This window comes from Mustela nigripes, chromosome 1, assembly GCF_022355385.1.
Source record: "Mustela nigripes isolate SB6536 chromosome 1, MUSNIG.SB6536, whole genome shotgun sequence".
Classification (NCBI taxonomy): domain Eukaryota; kingdom Metazoa; phylum Chordata; class Mammalia; order Carnivora; family Mustelidae; genus Mustela; species Mustela nigripes.
The window spans coordinates 26,252,149-26,270,773 of NC_081557.1; the positions used below are offsets into that span (position 1 = coordinate 26,252,149).

At 38.4% G+C, this 18,625-nt stretch overlaps 2 protein-coding genes across 5 annotated transcripts in view; one reads left to right on the plus strand and one right to left on the minus strand.

Moving 5' to 3' along the window:
• BBOX1 (gamma-butyrobetaine hydroxylase 1) overlaps positions 1 to 18,311 on the minus strand; it is a 60,310-nt gene extending 41,999 nt beyond the window's left edge. The window contains exons 1-4 of one of the 4 annotated variants that reach the window (XM_059406778.1): positions 18,020 to 18,311; positions 17,525 to 17,768; positions 9,738 to 10,163; positions 8,391 to 8,505 (exon numbers count right to left, since the gene is read on the minus strand). In XM_059406778.1, coding sequence (XP_059262761.1) covers positions 8,391 to 8,505; positions 9,738 to 9,956 — 334 coding nt within the window. In that variant the 5' untranslated portion in view covers positions 9,957 to 10,163; positions 17,525 to 17,768; positions 18,020 to 18,311. Of the gene's footprint in view, positions 1 to 8,390; positions 8,506 to 9,737; positions 10,164 to 17,524; positions 17,949 to 18,019 lie in introns of those variants that run through there. The other 3 variants (XM_059406808.1, XM_059406788.1, XM_059406798.1) reach the window with 3 other exon arrangements.
• The window catches only part of CCDC34 (coiled-coil domain containing 34), a 333,393-nt gene that overhangs the window by 254,984 nt on the left and 59,784 nt on the right, over positions 1 to 18,625 (plus strand). The window lies entirely within an intron of this gene.

Below are 18,625 nucleotides of genomic sequence, written 5' to 3' on the forward strand. Positions count from 1 at the left end.
CCATAATTCTTGTATAAATTGGCAGGGGCTAATGTCAGAGAAAGAAATTTTTATTTTCTTTTTGATGAATTTATTCTGGTCTAGAAACTTCTATTATGCTCTATTAAAGTTAGAGCTTAGAGACTATGCTTCCTTCTTGCATGAGCACACTGTTCTCTTTAGGGACCATCCCTTTATCTTTGATTATTGAGATTATCTGCTTTTGTACGATCATGAGATTGTAGCTACTTTGGGCCAAGGATTTTTTTCATTGAAGTATTTAGCTCGTACATGGAAAATATGTCCGCTGATGGTTGGTATACTCATCTGTAGCAATTCTTAGCTAATAGATAACACAGCCATTTTCCCCAAAGTTTGCTGATCACCCCAGCCTCTGCAAAAATTTCTACATCCCTGATGGGAATTACATTCATAGCTGATCAGTCCTTTTATGGACTTCCTTAAATTTATTTAAGGAAACTACCTGTCACGTAGGTAAAATTTTGGCCCGGACTTCAAACCAATGTCTGAGCTCTTAATATCCTTTTCATGACAACAATTCACCTCTAAGCCACTCTCATGTTTTTAGTCAGGAACAGAACATGATTATTCTCCATGTAAGGGAAACTCAACATAAGGTGTTGTCATGTTACTGCTGTTTATTTCTTCTTCCATTCTTTCCCAAACACTATTTGCTATACCTCTGCTCCTATGTTTATTTATGTTCCTGGTTGTCTAAATTGGAGGCAAAAGGGAGCAAGTACTTAGGTTTTATCATTTACTCTTCAAATTCCCAAACTGAGAGGATGGAAAAGTGAGGTACAGGTCATTTATGAAACAGTCAAGTTCACAGGGCAAAGTCAAAGCCAGCTGTGCTGATTCCAAAGCCTGCTCTCATTCCATAACACAATGCTGTTTCACAGGTGAAGAGTTTTCTTGACATACCACACTTCGCTTTCTCTCCTAACACATTCTAACAACATTCCTTCTGAAAGATGCGTGTACTTCCGCTGTTATGGTACAGCCTTGCACTTTAGTATTACCAGCGAAATGAGGTCTGTTTTGGGGGCTTTCTTTCTTATCTTTGTCATTTGGCTTAAGGATAATATAAAAGTAAGGTAGAAGTGTTGGTAAAGGGTTTCACTGGGATGTGACGTGGGCCTTGAAGAATGGATAAGTGAAGTCTGGCCAGACAGAAAGAATGGAATAAGTGATCCAGAAAATAGGCAGAGTTTGAACAAAATCTACATGGTCATGGAGGGGGCACCAGATTCTGGGATGACTGGAAAGCTCCGGTGAAGACTTAAGACTTTATCGTGCTGCAGTGAGATAGCAGAGCAAAGGGGAAGAGAGAGGAAGGTGGGCATCAGGAAGATTACCCTGCAGGGTAAGCAGGTGTGAACCGAGACCACGTTATTTCAGTAATCTAGATATGAGACTATAAAAAGCTCCAGCTAGGCTGTTGGAAAGAGGGACAGCCCAAGCATTTCTTCCTATGACCGAGACCACGTTATTTCAGTGATCTAGATATGAGACTATAAAAAGCTCCAACTAGGCTGTTGGAAAGAGGGACAACCCAAGCATTTCTTCCTATAACCTGTTGAATATCAGTCTTCTCTGGACAATGTTCATAGGAACAGGCCATGTCCATAGAAGCCTGACAGCCAGTGGGAGTAAAGGAGAAAGAATTTCACTAATAGAATTCTGCATTTTTCATTTTAAGTTTAATTTTTTTTGTAAACTGATACACTGTTCAAGAGCATCAGGCCCCTCTCAGGACTGTTCTCTAGTCTTTTATAGTGCTTTCGAGGGAGTGGTGTAAAGATGAAGGGAGTTTATATGAAAAGTGTGACAGTCCTTTTCACCCAACCTGGCACTACTTACAGGTAATTAGATGGTATCTCTATCATACACATGAAGATTCTGGGGTATAGAAAAGTAAGTTGCTCAAAATTGCAAACCTAACAAGGCCTAGGTTCAAGAGCACTCTGATTTTAGCGCTGTATTGCTCTTTTGATTAAGAGCAAAGCTGCAGATTGAGAAAAATATAAAATTTCGAGAAAAATAAAAAGTTAGAATAATGAATAATAAATAATAACATAAATAATAGTAAAGTTAGTTTGAATGGAGTAGAGCTTAATAATTCTATTTTTTGATTTACTAAGTTAGAAATTAGACAAATGAACAGAATGTATAAATAGCACATCACTTTTTGAAACTTTGTGTTCCCTTACAGGATAGAAACATTGAAAAAAATTTTAATTTTTTCCACGGGCACATATGGAAGTTTGGGATTAGAATGTCAAGGAAGAAATTTAAGTGTAATGAAAGATCTATTATCCCGGAACTGAAGTTGTGTATTTCAGTGGTCTGTCATCTTGAAGAAACAAAGTAGAATCAGAAGTGAGAATTAATGGGTTTTTAATCAGTTGTCCTCTTTTTTTTTTTTGACTGGTGAATTTCCTGATGTGTAGGTACTAGCAAAGCTGACAGGTTAAATATATAACTTGTGTAGGTTTGGTAAAAATGAAGCCAGCATATAAAGTAATCCAATTTTACTCCTTGAAATTGCCACCCTTTGGAATTTTCTAAATTTATAAATTAAAAATTTGCTGTCCAGCTGCCTTATGCTATAAAGTCCATTCCTGAGCTATAAGAAAAAGCAAGTTAAGTTTGTGAGAAACTGAAGTTTTTCACTCGTTGAAGAAAGCCCACTCTACTTTTATTGTCTTTGGAAAAGAAAAGAGAAGAAGAGAAAGAAAAAGAAAAGGAAAAGAAAAGGAAAAAGGAAAAGAAAGGAAGGGAAAGGGAAACAATAAATTTACTTTAGTATAATAATAGAAAATTACTTTTCCAAAGTAAAATCTTTAGTATATTTTCCTTAATTTTGGATGAGGTAAGTATACTAAGAAGACCTGAAAAAGAAACATCCTGCAATAATTCTTCCTTAACATACATTTGCTTTAGGCTTTCAAATATCCTCAGCACCAGCTTTTCAAGGTCCTGTTTAGCATTAACTTTGGATGATGCAATGATAGTTTGTTTTAGGAAGTTGTTAAGTAATTAAGAAATCATCTTTTGATTTCTTCAAAAGAATGTAATTAATGTTTCTTATTTTAAGAATTCTTAAAAGGAATAAGGATATACAGGCTTTTTTTTTTTTCCCTTGCATTTCTGTCATGTAGCCAGTTGTAAAATAGATTTCTCTTGAGTATTTATCTCTGAGAATGTGGTTATGTGTCTTCTTGCTGGAAGTATGGTTGGAGATAAGGGTGAAAGAGGTTTTTACTTAATGTTTAGAAGTGATCCCAAACTAGGCAGAGGGCTGTGGGAACAGCCTCCACGTCCGTGGCGTCTACTGCTTGGAGGGCCCTGCAGGGCTTTTCTCAAGCTGCTAGTCTTCCACCTCGGATTCACTGATGGGACAATCCATGTAGGGGCCTTACACTCTTTAACCATTAGGCCCTTTGTCAAGCACGATGCAGACATTGAGTGGGCTAATCAATGACAGGTAATTCAGGAAAAAAAAAAAAAAAAAGAAAGAAACACATTGGAATACATATGGCACAGAAGAATAATGAAGCAAAAATACCCATTTGTAAACTCACAGACATTGAAGATACCTGTATTCATTTCATCAACACCCCAAAGATATTTCTCTGGAACTCAGTAAGTCCATTTCAGAGAGAACAGGCAAAACATAACAGAGATTTGCTTCTTAAACACACGAAGACTCGAAGCTAGTCTCCCACCTGTGCATCAGAGTGTGAGCCTGGATAATGGCAGGTAGGGGATGTTGACTAGGTCTTTCTTGGGAAGGGAATACATGTGAGTACATGACATGGTGGCTTGATTGCTCTGATGCAGCAGGTTTTGTTTTGTTTGTTTTTAAATATTTATTTATTTATGAGATTGAGAGAGAGAGGGAGCATATGAGCCAGGGAAGGGGCAGAGGGGAGATTCTCCAGCAGACTCCCCACTAAATGAGAGTCCCACACGTGCTCAATCCCACAACCCCAAGACCATGACCTGAGCCAAACTCAACTGACTAAGCCACCCAGGCGCCCCCGATGTAGCTGTTTTCACAGAGCTGTTCCAAAGTCGTAAGGACCTGGCAGCCCTGATCCAGTTGGAGCAGGCTGAGGCATCCTGAAAAAAACAAGCTTCCAGCCCTTTTTATAATTACCAAGTAATATATGAAGCAAATACCTTCCTCGCTCCATCCCTGACTTGCACGGCAAACTCCCACCTCTGGGGGTTCAAGGATGGGTCAAGTGTGGAGCAAGGCTTAGCAACATGGGTGAATGAGCAGTTGGAGTTAGACATAGTGTGCTCGTAACTTGCTAATTTAAAAAAATAGTGATTTTGTTTTTGTTTTTGGGTTTTTTTTTCCCCACAAATTTCTATAAAAATAGCCTCTGCACCAGACCAGCTCTGTTCTTTGTGCCATGGGGTGGCTGGGTGATGGACAAAAATAAATAAATTAATTAATTAAATTGAAAAAAATCTTTATTTTCAAGGAAATGCATAGCAAGAAAGGGGGAGCTCTGCTATTCCCTTACTCCCTCTGCCATGTGAGAGACACAGAGGTTTTTAGAGGGCCCTAACAGTTACAGGAGAGTTCTGACTCCCTCTGTGGCACATTCCTCTTGTGAGGCAAACATGATAACCACTACACTACGGAAACGGCACATTCCTCTTGAAACAAAAGAGGGGTTTATAGCTATGGACCGATGGGAGGTAATCCAATTAAATGCGAGGGTTAAGATTTGCTTTGCTATATCAAATTGAGGGGAAATGTTCTTTTCTGACTATGTAGTATACTCAATCCCTGGACTGCTGAGAAAAGTGAGTAGACTGTTTCCATGGGAAAAAGATTTTCTTTGAATTATAATCTTTTAAACCTCAAGTTGAAATTACAAGTATTATTAAAGTCAGAAAACAGTACATAAATATTTTAGTACCAACTCAAAAGATAGGAAAACAAGCATTCATTCTGACACTGAATGTTAGTAAAAAGGACAAATATTTAGGTTCCTATGTATACGACATATGGATTTATCCCATTTTTAGTTCTATCAATTATATTTTGAGAATTTTGCATCTCAAAGTAAAGCACAAAATTGAGTGTATAATCATTTCAATTTGACATGGAAGCTAAAATACAACTACATTAATAAAATTCTTCATATTTCCAATGTCTTAAGTTTTCAGTTTTCATTCATATGTTTGGAAACATTTACATGCTAGGTTTCAATATTTAGCTTTTAAATTGGTGGAGAATATAGAACAAAGCCAGCAATCTCATATCCTACTAGTTAATAGATATTTCTCTTGAATACAAATTCTTCCCCATCATCTCTGCTCCTTCCCTAGCTTAAATTCTCTTGTAGTGCCTCTTGTAAGACTATTTCTAGGCCATGCTATGGTCACCGTGTTCCCTGTCCTGCTCTCCACATCAGCCCATCCAATACAGATGACCATGACCAAGAAATTGCAACACGGATCTGATTGTTCCACTCTCTTTTGGAAGATAAATACAAACCTAGAACCAAATGGACCTACTGGGGGAGGGGAGAATGCAACCAGAGAATAGAGGCAGCAAAGAAGATATTCACAAGTATGTAAGCATTTGAGAAATTATATACATCTGGTCAAAATCAGAACGATATACTGAAGATAAAAAGTGCATTTGAAAGAAAATGAAACAATCTTCTTAAACTTATAAAGATACTGAGCTCATTTCTCTGGCCCTATAGGAAGAGAATCAGCCTGGAAAATGAATGGAAAGAAATATACCTGAGTTCTATGTTGAGAAAATGTCTTTGCAAGGTTTTGGACTGAACTCCTTAGTAGGGCATGAAGCTGCTTCATGGTTTGGCCCCCTCCTTCTTCTCTGCTGCCTTAACAATTTTAACTTCACCCATATTAAACAAATTGCAGTTTCCAAGCATACTCTCCTATTTTACACATCCATGATTTTCTTTATGCCCTTTTCTCTGCCAAGAATTTCCTCACTATCTTTGCCTGACAAACGGATTCTTCAAAATCCAGCTCACGTGTCACCTGCCTATTTTCTTGTCTCTTCCAATTCCTTCCTCTTTGTTATAATTAACCTTCTCTGCAGGCTTTCATGCACTTAAAATAAAATATTATATATATCTTTTTTCATGGCTCGGATCCCCCTCTTCGACATGATAAATGCTCGAGGACAGAATCTGTGCCTTTTTTTAGCTTGGTATTTCCTTAGAGTTTCCAGCACGAAATAGATGCCCAATATATGTGCAACTTAATAGAAATTTATGAGGGAATGAGTGTTATCCATGTCTTTCCTTCCAGCTGTGGCTGTCCATTGACAAGAGTTTTTTTCTGGCTGATCATCACGGTCTTTTCATTTTTGAGTTCGACAGCTAGTGCCAAGGGAAGATCAAGGAAAAGTGGTCTGCATTTCAATGCCAGATTTTGAAAGTCTTTCTTCACTCTAAGGAAAGAGCAGTAGGGGCAACATGGCCACTGAGTACAAAGAACAAAACCCCTTCACAAACGTCACTGAGTTTGTTCTCATGTTCTGGAGTATAAATGTTTGGAAAATATGCAATGGTAGGACAATAAGGTGTCAAATTCTACAGGCAAAAAGCCATAGAAGCAATATTCCAAAAATGGCTCCCTTGCTTTCTCCTTGACGCCACCAACTGCACAGCTTGAGAATATATTTTAAAAATCTGATCTTGTTTTAAATCATTAAAGTATTTTCCAGTGTCTAAATAGCAGCCAGGTCTCCTTATATTATTCATGACTGCAGCCCGTGACTGGTTTTTTCCACTACTTAACTGAGTGTAGCATCATTTCCATTTTGCTACTGCCTGATAGTACAGAGAAAGCTAAGCTACAAAGCTGCATTCATCAAGAAATATTAATGGTGGAGGGTGGCTGTAGCTTTTTACAATGCTTAAGAACTTAAGCTGTAATAATAAAAAGTTGGCTTTTGTTCCCTGAAATAATCAAAAGAAGAACTTGAAGGAAATGAAAGCAAAATCCAACAGGATTACAAAATTAGGGCAGAGTTAAGGAAAAATATTTTGAGTACCAGAAGAAGTCTAAAATAAATAAAAAATAGCAATACATTCATGAAACAGCTATTTGACCCAGATAATTGCTACTCAGTTATGTAACTGGAGACTCCTTGAAGACTCTAACAATTCCCTCTCTGGGGAAAGGCAGGATAGACGTCTTTCCTGGGGTGCCCATCTGGATTCCACCAGCTAGCTAGATAAAGAAGGTGGATTCCTGGCAGTTTAGACAGAAATCACTGGAGCAAAAACTTGTCCGTTGTCGGAATGATGAGATAAAGTTATAGAGGAACCTAGTTCTTGCCAACACTGGCGTGTGTCTGAACAAGAAGAGGACAATATCATGCCCTATTGATAACTGTAGGACAAGGCAGAGCTGTGTGGTTCAAGCTAATTAATTAGTAATATCTCCATGCCCAGGAAACTCAAATTTAAAACCACTCACTATATGTATTTGAGAATTTCAGTTCTGAAAGCAGTAGGCAAGGTCTCTGTCTTGGTGCATGACCCAGAATCCTCAGAAGGGATATTATAGAATTCAGTAAGGCTGGTCCAATAATCTGGTTAACAATGGAAAGGAAAGTTGAGGGGCTTTTGCCTTGTTAGTGTGTTTGTAGAAGTCCAAATTCTGGTAAATACATAAGAATCGTGGCATTTATAGAATTGCCTTTGACCTACATAGTCTTATGATACCACTGTTCAAATTACAGAGGGTAAATAATTAACTTTTTACTTGTATTAAGTGTTTTTTTTTATTCTGTCTCTCAGCTCAAGAATAAATACTTTTTCCAATGAATCTAACTACTGCAGCTTTTTAAAAAAATATATTTTTGTGGTCACAGATTTTCTTGCGACCCATTCATCTCTCCCCGCACAGACCTGCTATGCACACACATGCACACTTGCGCTCACACACACACTCCTGTGCTCACTCAGTCCCGTGTATACCATTCCATGGGGTTCAGGGATCACGTAATTTTCTCTGTGAATAGCAGGTCAGGAACTCTGCTTTGTTGATTTTGTGTCGTTGTGGCTTTAGATAAAATTAAGAAGCCTTCCTCGTTCACCCTACTCCTTTGCAGCAGTCCCGTAAGGAGTATCTGGTGTTCCAGGATTCACGGTAGATGACAAGGATACAAGTTTGTTGCACTTTTTTCTCTTCCTTAAGAATGTCTATATTTCCTTTCATCTCTACCCAAACGATTGGTGCTGGTAAATCATTAAACATCCTGCATAAATTATAATAATGCTTTAACCAAAGCACAAGGGTTTGAATTTGCTTCTGAGCAAATTTCTTACCATACAAGTTTTAAGAGACATTGACGACCACAGCAAGGTTACCTGGCAAAAATAATTCTCTTTGGAGTTTTTCTCTGGCCTGCTGTGAAAAACATCTTTTCTTCAGCCAGTCAGCTTCAAATTCACTGTAATGCTCATTTGGCCACGTGATACAAACCTTGTAACACAGAAAGAAAATATCATATGTATATGAATATGTACATTACGTATCTGTTTATCATGTTTCTATGTACTTTGGTTTACTATTGCTCTGCTTTTGAAAGTCAGTGTAAGATATTCAGGGGACCCAATTAGCCCTTAGTCTTTTTTTATTTTATCTTATTTTCACTTATGTACACATAGGCATAGAATACACTTTTGGAAAACAAGAAAACTGAAAGCCAAGGGGATACATCTGCGGTTTGAATTCCCTTAAATACCACACAAGAAATAAAAACTGGTCTGAAGTACTTTTTCTTATTCTATGTCCTCTAAACCTCTTGTTTCCAAACTTCCTATGATGACTTAAAGTCAGGTATCATTGAATAGAATATTCCTTTCAAGAGTATCCAGAACTAGGAATGAGGATGGCGAGACAGACTATCATCACCATAAGTAACAATGGCAACAGCATCCTTGGTAATGAGCTCTGTAGTCATCTAGCCTGCATACAACTCTAGAAAGAGGGTACTGCTAGCATTCACATTTTTCAAGTGAGGGACGTAAGAGTAAGTAACAATGCTAAGGTCACACAGTTCGCAAGCAGTGAACCCTGGGAGTAAAGTCCTTGAGTCCAGATGAAGACAAGAGGGAAGAGAGACCCAGCTGTTCACACCTGCTCCTCTGAAAACTATCTTAGTGAATGTGGAAGGCAGAAACACAGGCTGGTGGCCGTATCTAGTTTGCAGTTTTGAGAGCTCTGTTTTCGGGAATCCTACAAGGCTTGTGTTTACTAAAAATACATCAATCAATAAACATTTCTGAGTGCTCACCAAAGGCCAGATATCATTTTGAAGTTTTTTGCCCATATTATCTGTTTGCATCCTCATGTCATCTGTACAAACAAGTTGCTAGTATCCCTATTTTGCAGGTGAGTAAACTGAGGCCCAGAAACGTTCTTTTAATTATAGAAATCGTTTGATTGTGTCTTCAAGGCTGTCCATGTATTGAAGGAATAATGAGCAACACTGCAATTTTTCTTCAAAATAGTAGTAATACAAATAGCAATAACAGTAACAGAAGCTCCCACTGATTGAGCATGCTGATTTTGCACCAAGCACAACACACACGTGGTTCTAGCTGTAGTTATGCATATGATCAAATGAAAAACAATTCATTATTGAGGTTATCGATGACTAATCCCTTCATTGAACTTGGGAGAGAAAGGAGAGATAATTTAGAATGGATTACCTTTTTCCTGTCAAACGTCAAGCCTTGAATCCCGATGTTCACATCAAGAGCTTCGATGAGGAGCTTCCGCGCTTTTGCAGAATCCAGGTAGCAGTCGGGGCACTGGCAATTGTCCCGCAGCCATACAGCTGGGTAGAGAGACTCTGAGCCATCCTGCCAGAAGACCTGCATCAAATGAGCCCCGTCCAGCACGGCTGCGTTTTGGATGGCACAGTGCATGTTGCTGGTCCTTGTAGGGAAATCTCGTTAGCTACCTGCTATGACAGATCCTGGGCAAAAGGAGTCTGATGCAGATCAAGCCTGCACTTGACTCCTACGCATGTGAACAAGGCAGGTGGACTCTGGCTCCTGTTCTTGGCTCAGCTGCCCAAGCTTGAGATTTGCCTATCAGCACTGGGACCTTTGTTCTCGTCAGTGTTTCATACGCTGTAAACAGAAACACAGTGACTAAAAGTAAATAAGATAAACATGCTGAATCAAGATCCAGATGAAAAGAATTCTTTGTTTTTTGTTTTTTTTTTTTCCCAGAAATTTTAGATAATGAGTTTGGAATCAATGACACAGGCACTTTATAATTATGTTTGCATAAAAGGCTCTGAAAAATTTTTAAGGGAGAAAAATGCTCCACAGATTGAAAGTGTCACTAATGATATCTGTGCTATTTTAACACAAATAAGTGCACCTGTCTTTTGGGGAAAAACATGTTTTTATGACACTAAATTAGTAAACTTGTTCTACGAGGGAAATTTTAGTGCTATTTATTTATTTTAAGAGGTACTATAATCCAGTACATTGTGCTATTTCTATTCCATCATTTACTTTCTTACTTACACAATTCATTTTCTAAATGCAGTATAAAAGTTCCCAGGCTCAGCAAGGTCCCATTCTTGTCTCGCTTGATTCGTTCTCTGGGATTTTCTGTTTTAATAGAGTGTGCCTCGATAATGCACATCTAATCTAAACCTTTACAGAGTATTTTCATGAAATTTCACCTTACTTGGGAATACATACATTCTTTTTTTTTTTTTTTAAGAAACACACCAAATTTTGAGGGCATGAAGTATTTATAGGAAAGGAAATCAAGTGAAAAAAGAAGTACAAGGTATTACAGACTGAACACTTCAGTGTTGATTATGATTCTATTAATGACTACATAGGGGGCCTTCTGAAATTCTGTCAATATTCTAAATCTCACTTTCTTCCTATATAACTTGCCAGGACTCTAAACATAGATGGAAGAAATAGAACTTAGCTGGAAAAGGTAGAATTTATATGGAAGAAATAGAACTTCTTAACCTGTTCCATATAATGATTAGTTCATTAAGAGAAGGTGACATATGACGATAGAAACAAGACTTCACTGTCTTGGGATAAAGGGGAGGCGTGCACACATGGGCATGTACACACACACACATGTACACACACGCACATGCACACACACACACAGAGTGACTGTTAACCACCTTCCTTCTGTGTATCGGGCAGTGCAGTAGACACTGGAGGGTTCAATGACAAGGACAAAACAGCTCCCCGTCTTTCTTAAACTTACAGAGAGGAAGACTTTATGTACCATGAACATAACTTTAAAAAATATACTACATTAAAATAAAACAACTTTTAGGTGTTGATTTTACATATACTTCCTCAAATCATTAACTTGGATGATTTAGTCAGGCTATGAAGCCGGCCAAAACGAGAAAAGATTGCTTTCTCCAGTTGGCTCAACCACACTGAAGTTACCTAATGATAAAAGAGAAACACAATTCACAGGGCCCCATGCCGATGCCTACTCAGGAACTCTCATCCGTTTTTTTCTTAATAATTTATATAGCAACAGGGCAGCACTACTTAGAAAAATCATCAAAAGTATTATTTAGTTCAAACTCGGGTGTTTACCTCATAGATTTTGAGTAAGGGGACTTCAGAAAGTTCAAACATAAGTTCCTATGTGGAATGGGTAGGATGTTTAATTTCCCTGATAGGAGGGGAGGAAAGGAAAAAAAAAATAATAATTTCCCTGATAGGAGAAGGGAAGGCTGGCAAGTCTTTTCTATATGTGGTTTCAGGGACAGTGATGGTTCCAGTAAATATAGTATAATCCAAGCAGATCCTTAAATAACATAAGGACAAAAAGGAGAAATGTAGTAACTCTTTAAGTCAGGGTTGACAAATATTTTCTGTAAAAGGGCAGATGGTATGTATTTTTGGTTTTCCAGGCTATCTATAGTCCTTAGCACATATTCTTGTTTTATTTTTTAAAACTTTTGTGAGATTGTAAAAAAAAAAAAAATTAGTCTTACCACATAGGTTAGAAAAAGCAGGCTGTAGGCCATACTTGGCCCACAGGCAAGAATTTGCCTGGCCATGGGGCACCTGGGTGGCTCTCCTTGACCGAGTTGTGTAAAGCATTCTTTTATTACAGTGGTAGACAATCATACTTAAATACAGAAAATAGTTCACTTCTCCTTATATATAAGGTTAAACCTATTTGAATAATACTAAGCATATATATTTTTTTTGCCTGAAATGCTATATCAGAATGTTCAAATTTCACCATGAAGCTCCAGAGTTCAAGAAAAAAAGTAAGACAATTATTAAAGTAAACAAGGAAATAAGGCTGGAGACAAATAGCACAGAGAGTCGTCTGAGAAGCTCCTGGACACCTGCTTAGAGAGGATGTCTATTTGAGGAAGTCTTAACAGGATGTGATCAATGCTTCTGAATGCATACGAATTCCTTATTCCCATAGATAGCCATGTGGAGATATGGATATGTTTACCAGAATGAAGCTATAACAAGTCGTCTTAGTACAAGGCTATGGTTTTTCAGTGGGTGGCAAGCTGATGAGAGACAGAAAAAGTTATGGTTTCACAGCAAATAAATATCAACATGGACAATGGAGAACCCACAGGCAAATAGAAGCAGGAAAAAAATACATGCATATATCCTAATTTGTTTATTTTGTTATTTATTCGTTTTGATACTTAACCTGATCTATTTATAAAGTGATGGATTATTTACTTGCTAAAATTACTTGCCAAGAATCAAAGGCAAAAATACCTCAGAATATCTACACACACAAGATAAATGTATATAGTTTTCAAGCTCACTCTTTTTATATTGAGAACATAGTTACATGTTTGGGGGGAGGGCAGAGGGAGAGGGAAAGGGAGAGAATCTCAAGCAAGTTCTACCCCCAGCACAGAGCCAGATGCAGGGCTCAGTCCCACAATGCTGAGATCATGACCTGAGCCAAAATCAAGAGTCAGGACACTTAAACCACTGAGTCACCCAGGCACCCCAACCTAGCTACATTTTAAAATACATTTGACATATTGGCCCTGGTCTGATTTCAAAACGGTATAGGATGTACTTATTCCATGGTAATAGTCCTCCAGATATAGTCAACTGAAATCACATGTCTCCTTCATTCCCTATCTTCTCTAAATCTACTCCATTTTTCAGGCTATTCTTTATAACATATGATCTCTTAATTCTATACCTTTCAGGATGCATGGTTACTTTCCAGTTTTAAATGTCTTTCAAAATGTGGGGCTTCAAATTATACAGTATAGCACAGATATAACATTTCTAGTATAAGGAAAAGGGAAATTAGTACCTTAATGAGGAAAGAAATGTTTTAACTTTTATTTATTTATTTTTACCCTGGGAGTTTGGAAGAATAGTGGTAACTGTTTATAGGTCTTAAGAAAGAATAACTAGCTTGGTTGTATAATAAGAATACTGGTGTTAATTATATTGATGGTAAGGTTACAATACTAGTAATAATAGTAAAAGTTTACATTTACCAAATGCCTTCTCATGCCAATCATATGCTAAGGGCTTCACATACAAGCTAAGGGCTTCAGATACAATGACCTATTGAATCTTCATCAAAACCCAATGAAAAATACACTGCAATTACCTGAATAAGCAGCAGAAGAAAGAGGCTAGGGAATCAGCATACAGATGGTAGTAGAATCCATCATAAGTTCTCCAAGGGAGTAAGACAATTAAGAGGAAAGATTCTTTTCATTTATTTTTATCATCACAATTCCATGTATGTCCGTGTATATTTCAGACTCCACTCATTTCCTATTTGTTCATTAGTGGGTTTGAAAAGATTTTGGTTGAAAGGATTTTTATAAGACTTGAAACTTGACACATATATAGGTAATGGATACATTGTTTTCCCCTATAATATACATTGTCTCTGTACTTAAAGATGGCACTGTGTCCATGTCCTGCTTACCATTGAAGTGATCACATCTTAGAGACATCTGTACCAACCAACACTAATTATATTCCAACCTGCATCAGAAGCTTTCCATTTCTCTCTCTCTCTCTTTTTCTTTCTTTCCTTGTTCTATCTAACATGTTTGAACTGGAAAGGAAAAAGCGTACTTCCAGTTATAGGGGAACCTGACTCTTTCCCCCAGCCTGCCTGGCCAAATGGAGATCCATTGGAGGGTATTTCAAGAGAGGAGGTGCCGTCAGGACCAGAGCCTGATGGGAGCTGCCCCAGGCACCAGGGAGAGTGTGGAAGAACTGGAAAGACTTGGGTGTTGCTCAGGTTAAATTGTTTGGGTATCTATCAAGGAGCTTGTCGGGTCATTTCTATTCTTCACAATTCCTTTCTCAGTTTATGATAAATGTGAATAGTAATCCAAAAAAAAAAAAAAAAAGCAGAGAGAAATGGGAATATGGTTCCCTCTTTAACTTAGCCTTGTTTTACTTAAAGCTCTACTGGGACAAATGTGCTGAACATTCAAAAAGAAAGAATAATCAAGAATCATCAGTATTTAAAGACAAATTCTTTCTGAAAGTTTATAGGTTTGACATAAGTGTGACTTGTTAAAATCCATTTTTCCATTTAGTCCAAATGACCTGTTAAAATTGAGCCCTGTTGAAGCATCATAGACTTGTACCTATCTGATAAACCACTGTGTTTCTTTGAAGAAGAGAAAAAAAAAAGAAAAAGAAAAAAGTAGGTATTCCTAGGTGTGTGTGTGTGTGTGTGTGTGTGTGTGTATATAGAGAGAGATTTCTCTCTCTACATATATATGTATAATATATATTTTACCAGTGGGTCCTCTTTGCTAAATTAAAGGGACCTATAAAACAAAAATGCTAATTTATTTTAGGACTTAATTATTATTTGGCTTCTCCTTACTCACAACTATAATTTTGTTTTTAAAATATCAGATTAGTTTGGGTAGGAGGGAGTAGATTTCCTTGTCCTGGAAAACAAATCTTGGGTTAGGGGGATTCTAATCTGATAGGATAGATTTCTTTTAATTTAATCCCATCACGTGTGTGTGTGTGTGTGTGTGTGTGTGTGTGTTCCTTCCTAACTGACTCACTGTATTTTTCCCCTTCAGAGTTACGGAAGTTTATTTGGGACTTCTGTTTGGCACAACTAAATTGTCTGTTTTAGAGATTATCCTACTTCGGCAATGGGTGTGGTTTTGTCTTTTTAAAATTTTTATAAATTCAACTTCTTTCAGCTGGTTTTCTCTAGCACTGTTTGGAAACTCAAGGAAGTAGTTCTGAAAGTTGTTTCATGCATTGATCTTGGAAATAAAAGAACTTAGAACGAGAACTCTCAGAGCCTGAAAGAAACAACTCATGATATCACTGGGCTCAGTGCCCTCATCAGATATGCAAGGATAATGGAAGCTCAGAGATGTTGGGTGTGATTTGTCCAAGCCCGCAATGCTGGCTAGTAGGAGAGGTTGCTCCAAACTTAGGTTTGCCAGTTCACTGTGCATATATAAAGTAAACATTTCCTAGTTCTAATAAAAGAGAGCACAAAATTTCATCAAACACTAATTAATTGCACTAATTTGTACCATGGGTTTTGGATGGGATTCTCAAGAAGTTAATGTAGAAGCTCCACAACTACTATATATAAAAATTAAATCGAATGGAAATTAATAATGTACATCCAAGAAGCCTGATTCATCTACTGGATTACTGACCCCTAAAACAAAAGGATATCATTTTTTAATTTTTTTTTTTTATAAGAGAAGGAAAGAATAGAGTAGACTCATGTTATCAAATGTCAGTATCTGTTAATTGTTAATTTCCATCTCCTCTTCCTTAGGTAAGTCATCAGACCTGCTATCAGACCGCAGGATTCTCTTAATGTGTCTGTCCTCCTGCTTCCAGGTGGTAGGATCAGAAAATGATCACAATGCAAAAAACATGCAGAATGTATGGGAATGTGTGTGTGTGTGTGTGTGTGTGTGTGTGTGTGTGTGATGTATGTATAAAATCATTTATTTAACGCTTATTATGTTCTGGCCCCTCTGCTAATGCTTTTGATTATACTAATTATTTAATCCTCCAGAAACACTGAGTTCAGTGCTGTCACTGCTGTTTTACAGGTGATCTTGAACTTGGACAGGTGAAATACCTGACTTGAAAGCAGAGGAAATAGGAACCCCACTACACTGAACTACATCATGGAGAATCTGTGGTTAAGTAATTTCCCAGACAATAATTTTAATTTACCAAAAATATACTATTAAAATAGTAGCCAGATCTCAAGTCTGTTGCTTGTTAGTTGACCTCACCATCCGACCACTGGAAGAACAGGACAGGATGTTTTCCGGACATTCCACCATGAAGGCTTAGAATGAATTACTGTTCTTTTATATATCAACCTTTAAATCATAAAACTCAACTCATTTCCATTTGGTAAGGTAAAGGTTGACCAGGCTGTATTTGAGTGTTTGTGTGTCTGAACTTTAGAATTATTTGAATATATGCAAACTCTACTCATTACATCTGCTACCTAAAGGCCTTTTACTTAGAAACTGTTGTTTTTTATTTTTTAAATCTTGATTTAGTAAGTGGCTGAGCTTCTTAATAATTTACGAATATACTCCTGTGGACAATGAATTCTACAAAGCCATTAGAAAAAACTCTCCATTCTCGTGAGTACATTTAACATTCTGCCTGCTACCTTGTTTAAAGTATCAAATTTTGTGTAAACACTTCCTTCATAAATTATAAAAAAGAAAACTTTTTATAAAAAGCCTCATTCTGGTAGAATTACCACCTTCAGCTTGAAGCTCCTATATCAAAGTATTTGTTGACTAGTATAATGAAGCATACTGAGTCTAGATTTTAAGATTTCTAAATCTTTGAACCAGGACATAGATTCATTATGGGAAATCCTATGTTTTATAATAAAATCAATTCAAAATACCTGTTATGTCTCTTCTTGAGCTACATGTGGGGAATAAAACAACTGAAAACGCACATCAATGTCAGTCTTACTCGACCAGTATTCTTGAGAAGCATTTTCATTAAGTCTTTGGACTTAACCGAGGGCCAAGGTATAATATGCAGTCCCTTTCTTTGGTCTGGATTGTGGCTTATTCGGTGAATGTTTCCAATCCAGCCAGAGCCCTCCCTTTCCCACCACCAAGTCTGCTTTTGAGACAGTACCCTTTCTGCCCCCTCTGTAGGCTTTCTGGATCGGCTTAGGGACTGTAAAGTAACTTGACTACAAGACTAAGCCAAACATAATTGGGAAAGGAAGGCTGCCAAGAAGCAATCAGATCCACTGCATTCCAAAATCAAGCCTACTCCAAATGTCTGATGGACGATCCCCTTCGCAGCCCACATGGCTGTGAGACACATGTGCCTGGGTTTCCAATTAGATGCTCCCCCCCACCCCCAATCCACAGACCTGAAGTTCTTCCAACAAGGCAAAGTTGAGCTCAGTCCTACCTGTTCTCAGATGTGCTTCAGACACCAAACCGTGCAAAACTTACCAAGGACAGAAAATGTCAGCTTTGATCCTCACGTCCTTTGGGGAGGGAGCCTTCTGGTAACCAGCACATCCCAGTTGATCTGCCCGCAGTTTCCCTACATCTGACTTGTGATGTAGCACTATTACTTGGGAGCCTTTCTTTCTGCTCCTGGCAGCTCCACAGAAGCCCTGCCCCCAGACACAGCTGAGGTTTGCAAATGAGGAAGGATGTCCCAATCTGAAGGTGTAGCAACTCCTGAAGGGAGCTTGGAGGTAGAGAGAGAGAGAGAGAGTGAGGTGGTGGGGCAAGAGAGAGAATGGGAAGAAGGAAGGATATCAGGAAGGAAGGTAGAAGAAGGGAAAGGAAAAAGAGTTTTTATGGCCTAGAGAAGAAGCAGTTAGAAAGAGAAAACATTTGATTTCCAATTAGTGCCTGAAGCCACAGAACCCCAGGACTCCGTGCAAAGCACTGCCTTAGTTCAGAGTCTTTCCTGGTAGAAGGTAGAGCAGTTTTTACCTGTTTGTTCTCCTGACCCCGAGCCAGCAGCAGCAGTGGAGGCCAGTGAAGGAGACTGCTGTCTGATTGGTTCACAGTGACAATCCTTTCAAGGTCAAGCTCACTTGGAGAAAAGACACTGAGATGCACGGTTAACAGGGAGGACTCACCAGCTCCCACCTCAGCAGAGGTGAGGTGGTATTAGCTTGCCCATAGAATATTCCATTCGAGCCTCTCTGAAGGATGCTGGACTACTGCTGGGACTGGGAGGAAGGTTGGGATGAGTCCCCTTAAGCCTGATGCCCTCCTTTCTTGGCAGCAATAACTGAAATGAACAGTAGCTGCCCGAGAACACGGGGTTTTTCTGAAGGCACCCGATTGCCCAGTGACTTGACTCACAATTACACAGGCCTGAAGACAACAAAAGGGAAAGGCGGAGGTGGGCGGTGGGCCAGGGACCCAAAGCCTGGCTGCCAGACATTCAGATGGAGAGTGCCCAGTGCAGAGGAGGGCTAGAAGACAAGTCTCAAGTCGTAGTTCCTAACAGAGTGGGAGATTCCACTAAAAGAAAATCTGCAGGTGGCAACTGAGGTCCAGGAGAGAGCCACACGAGCCCTTTGCCCTCCT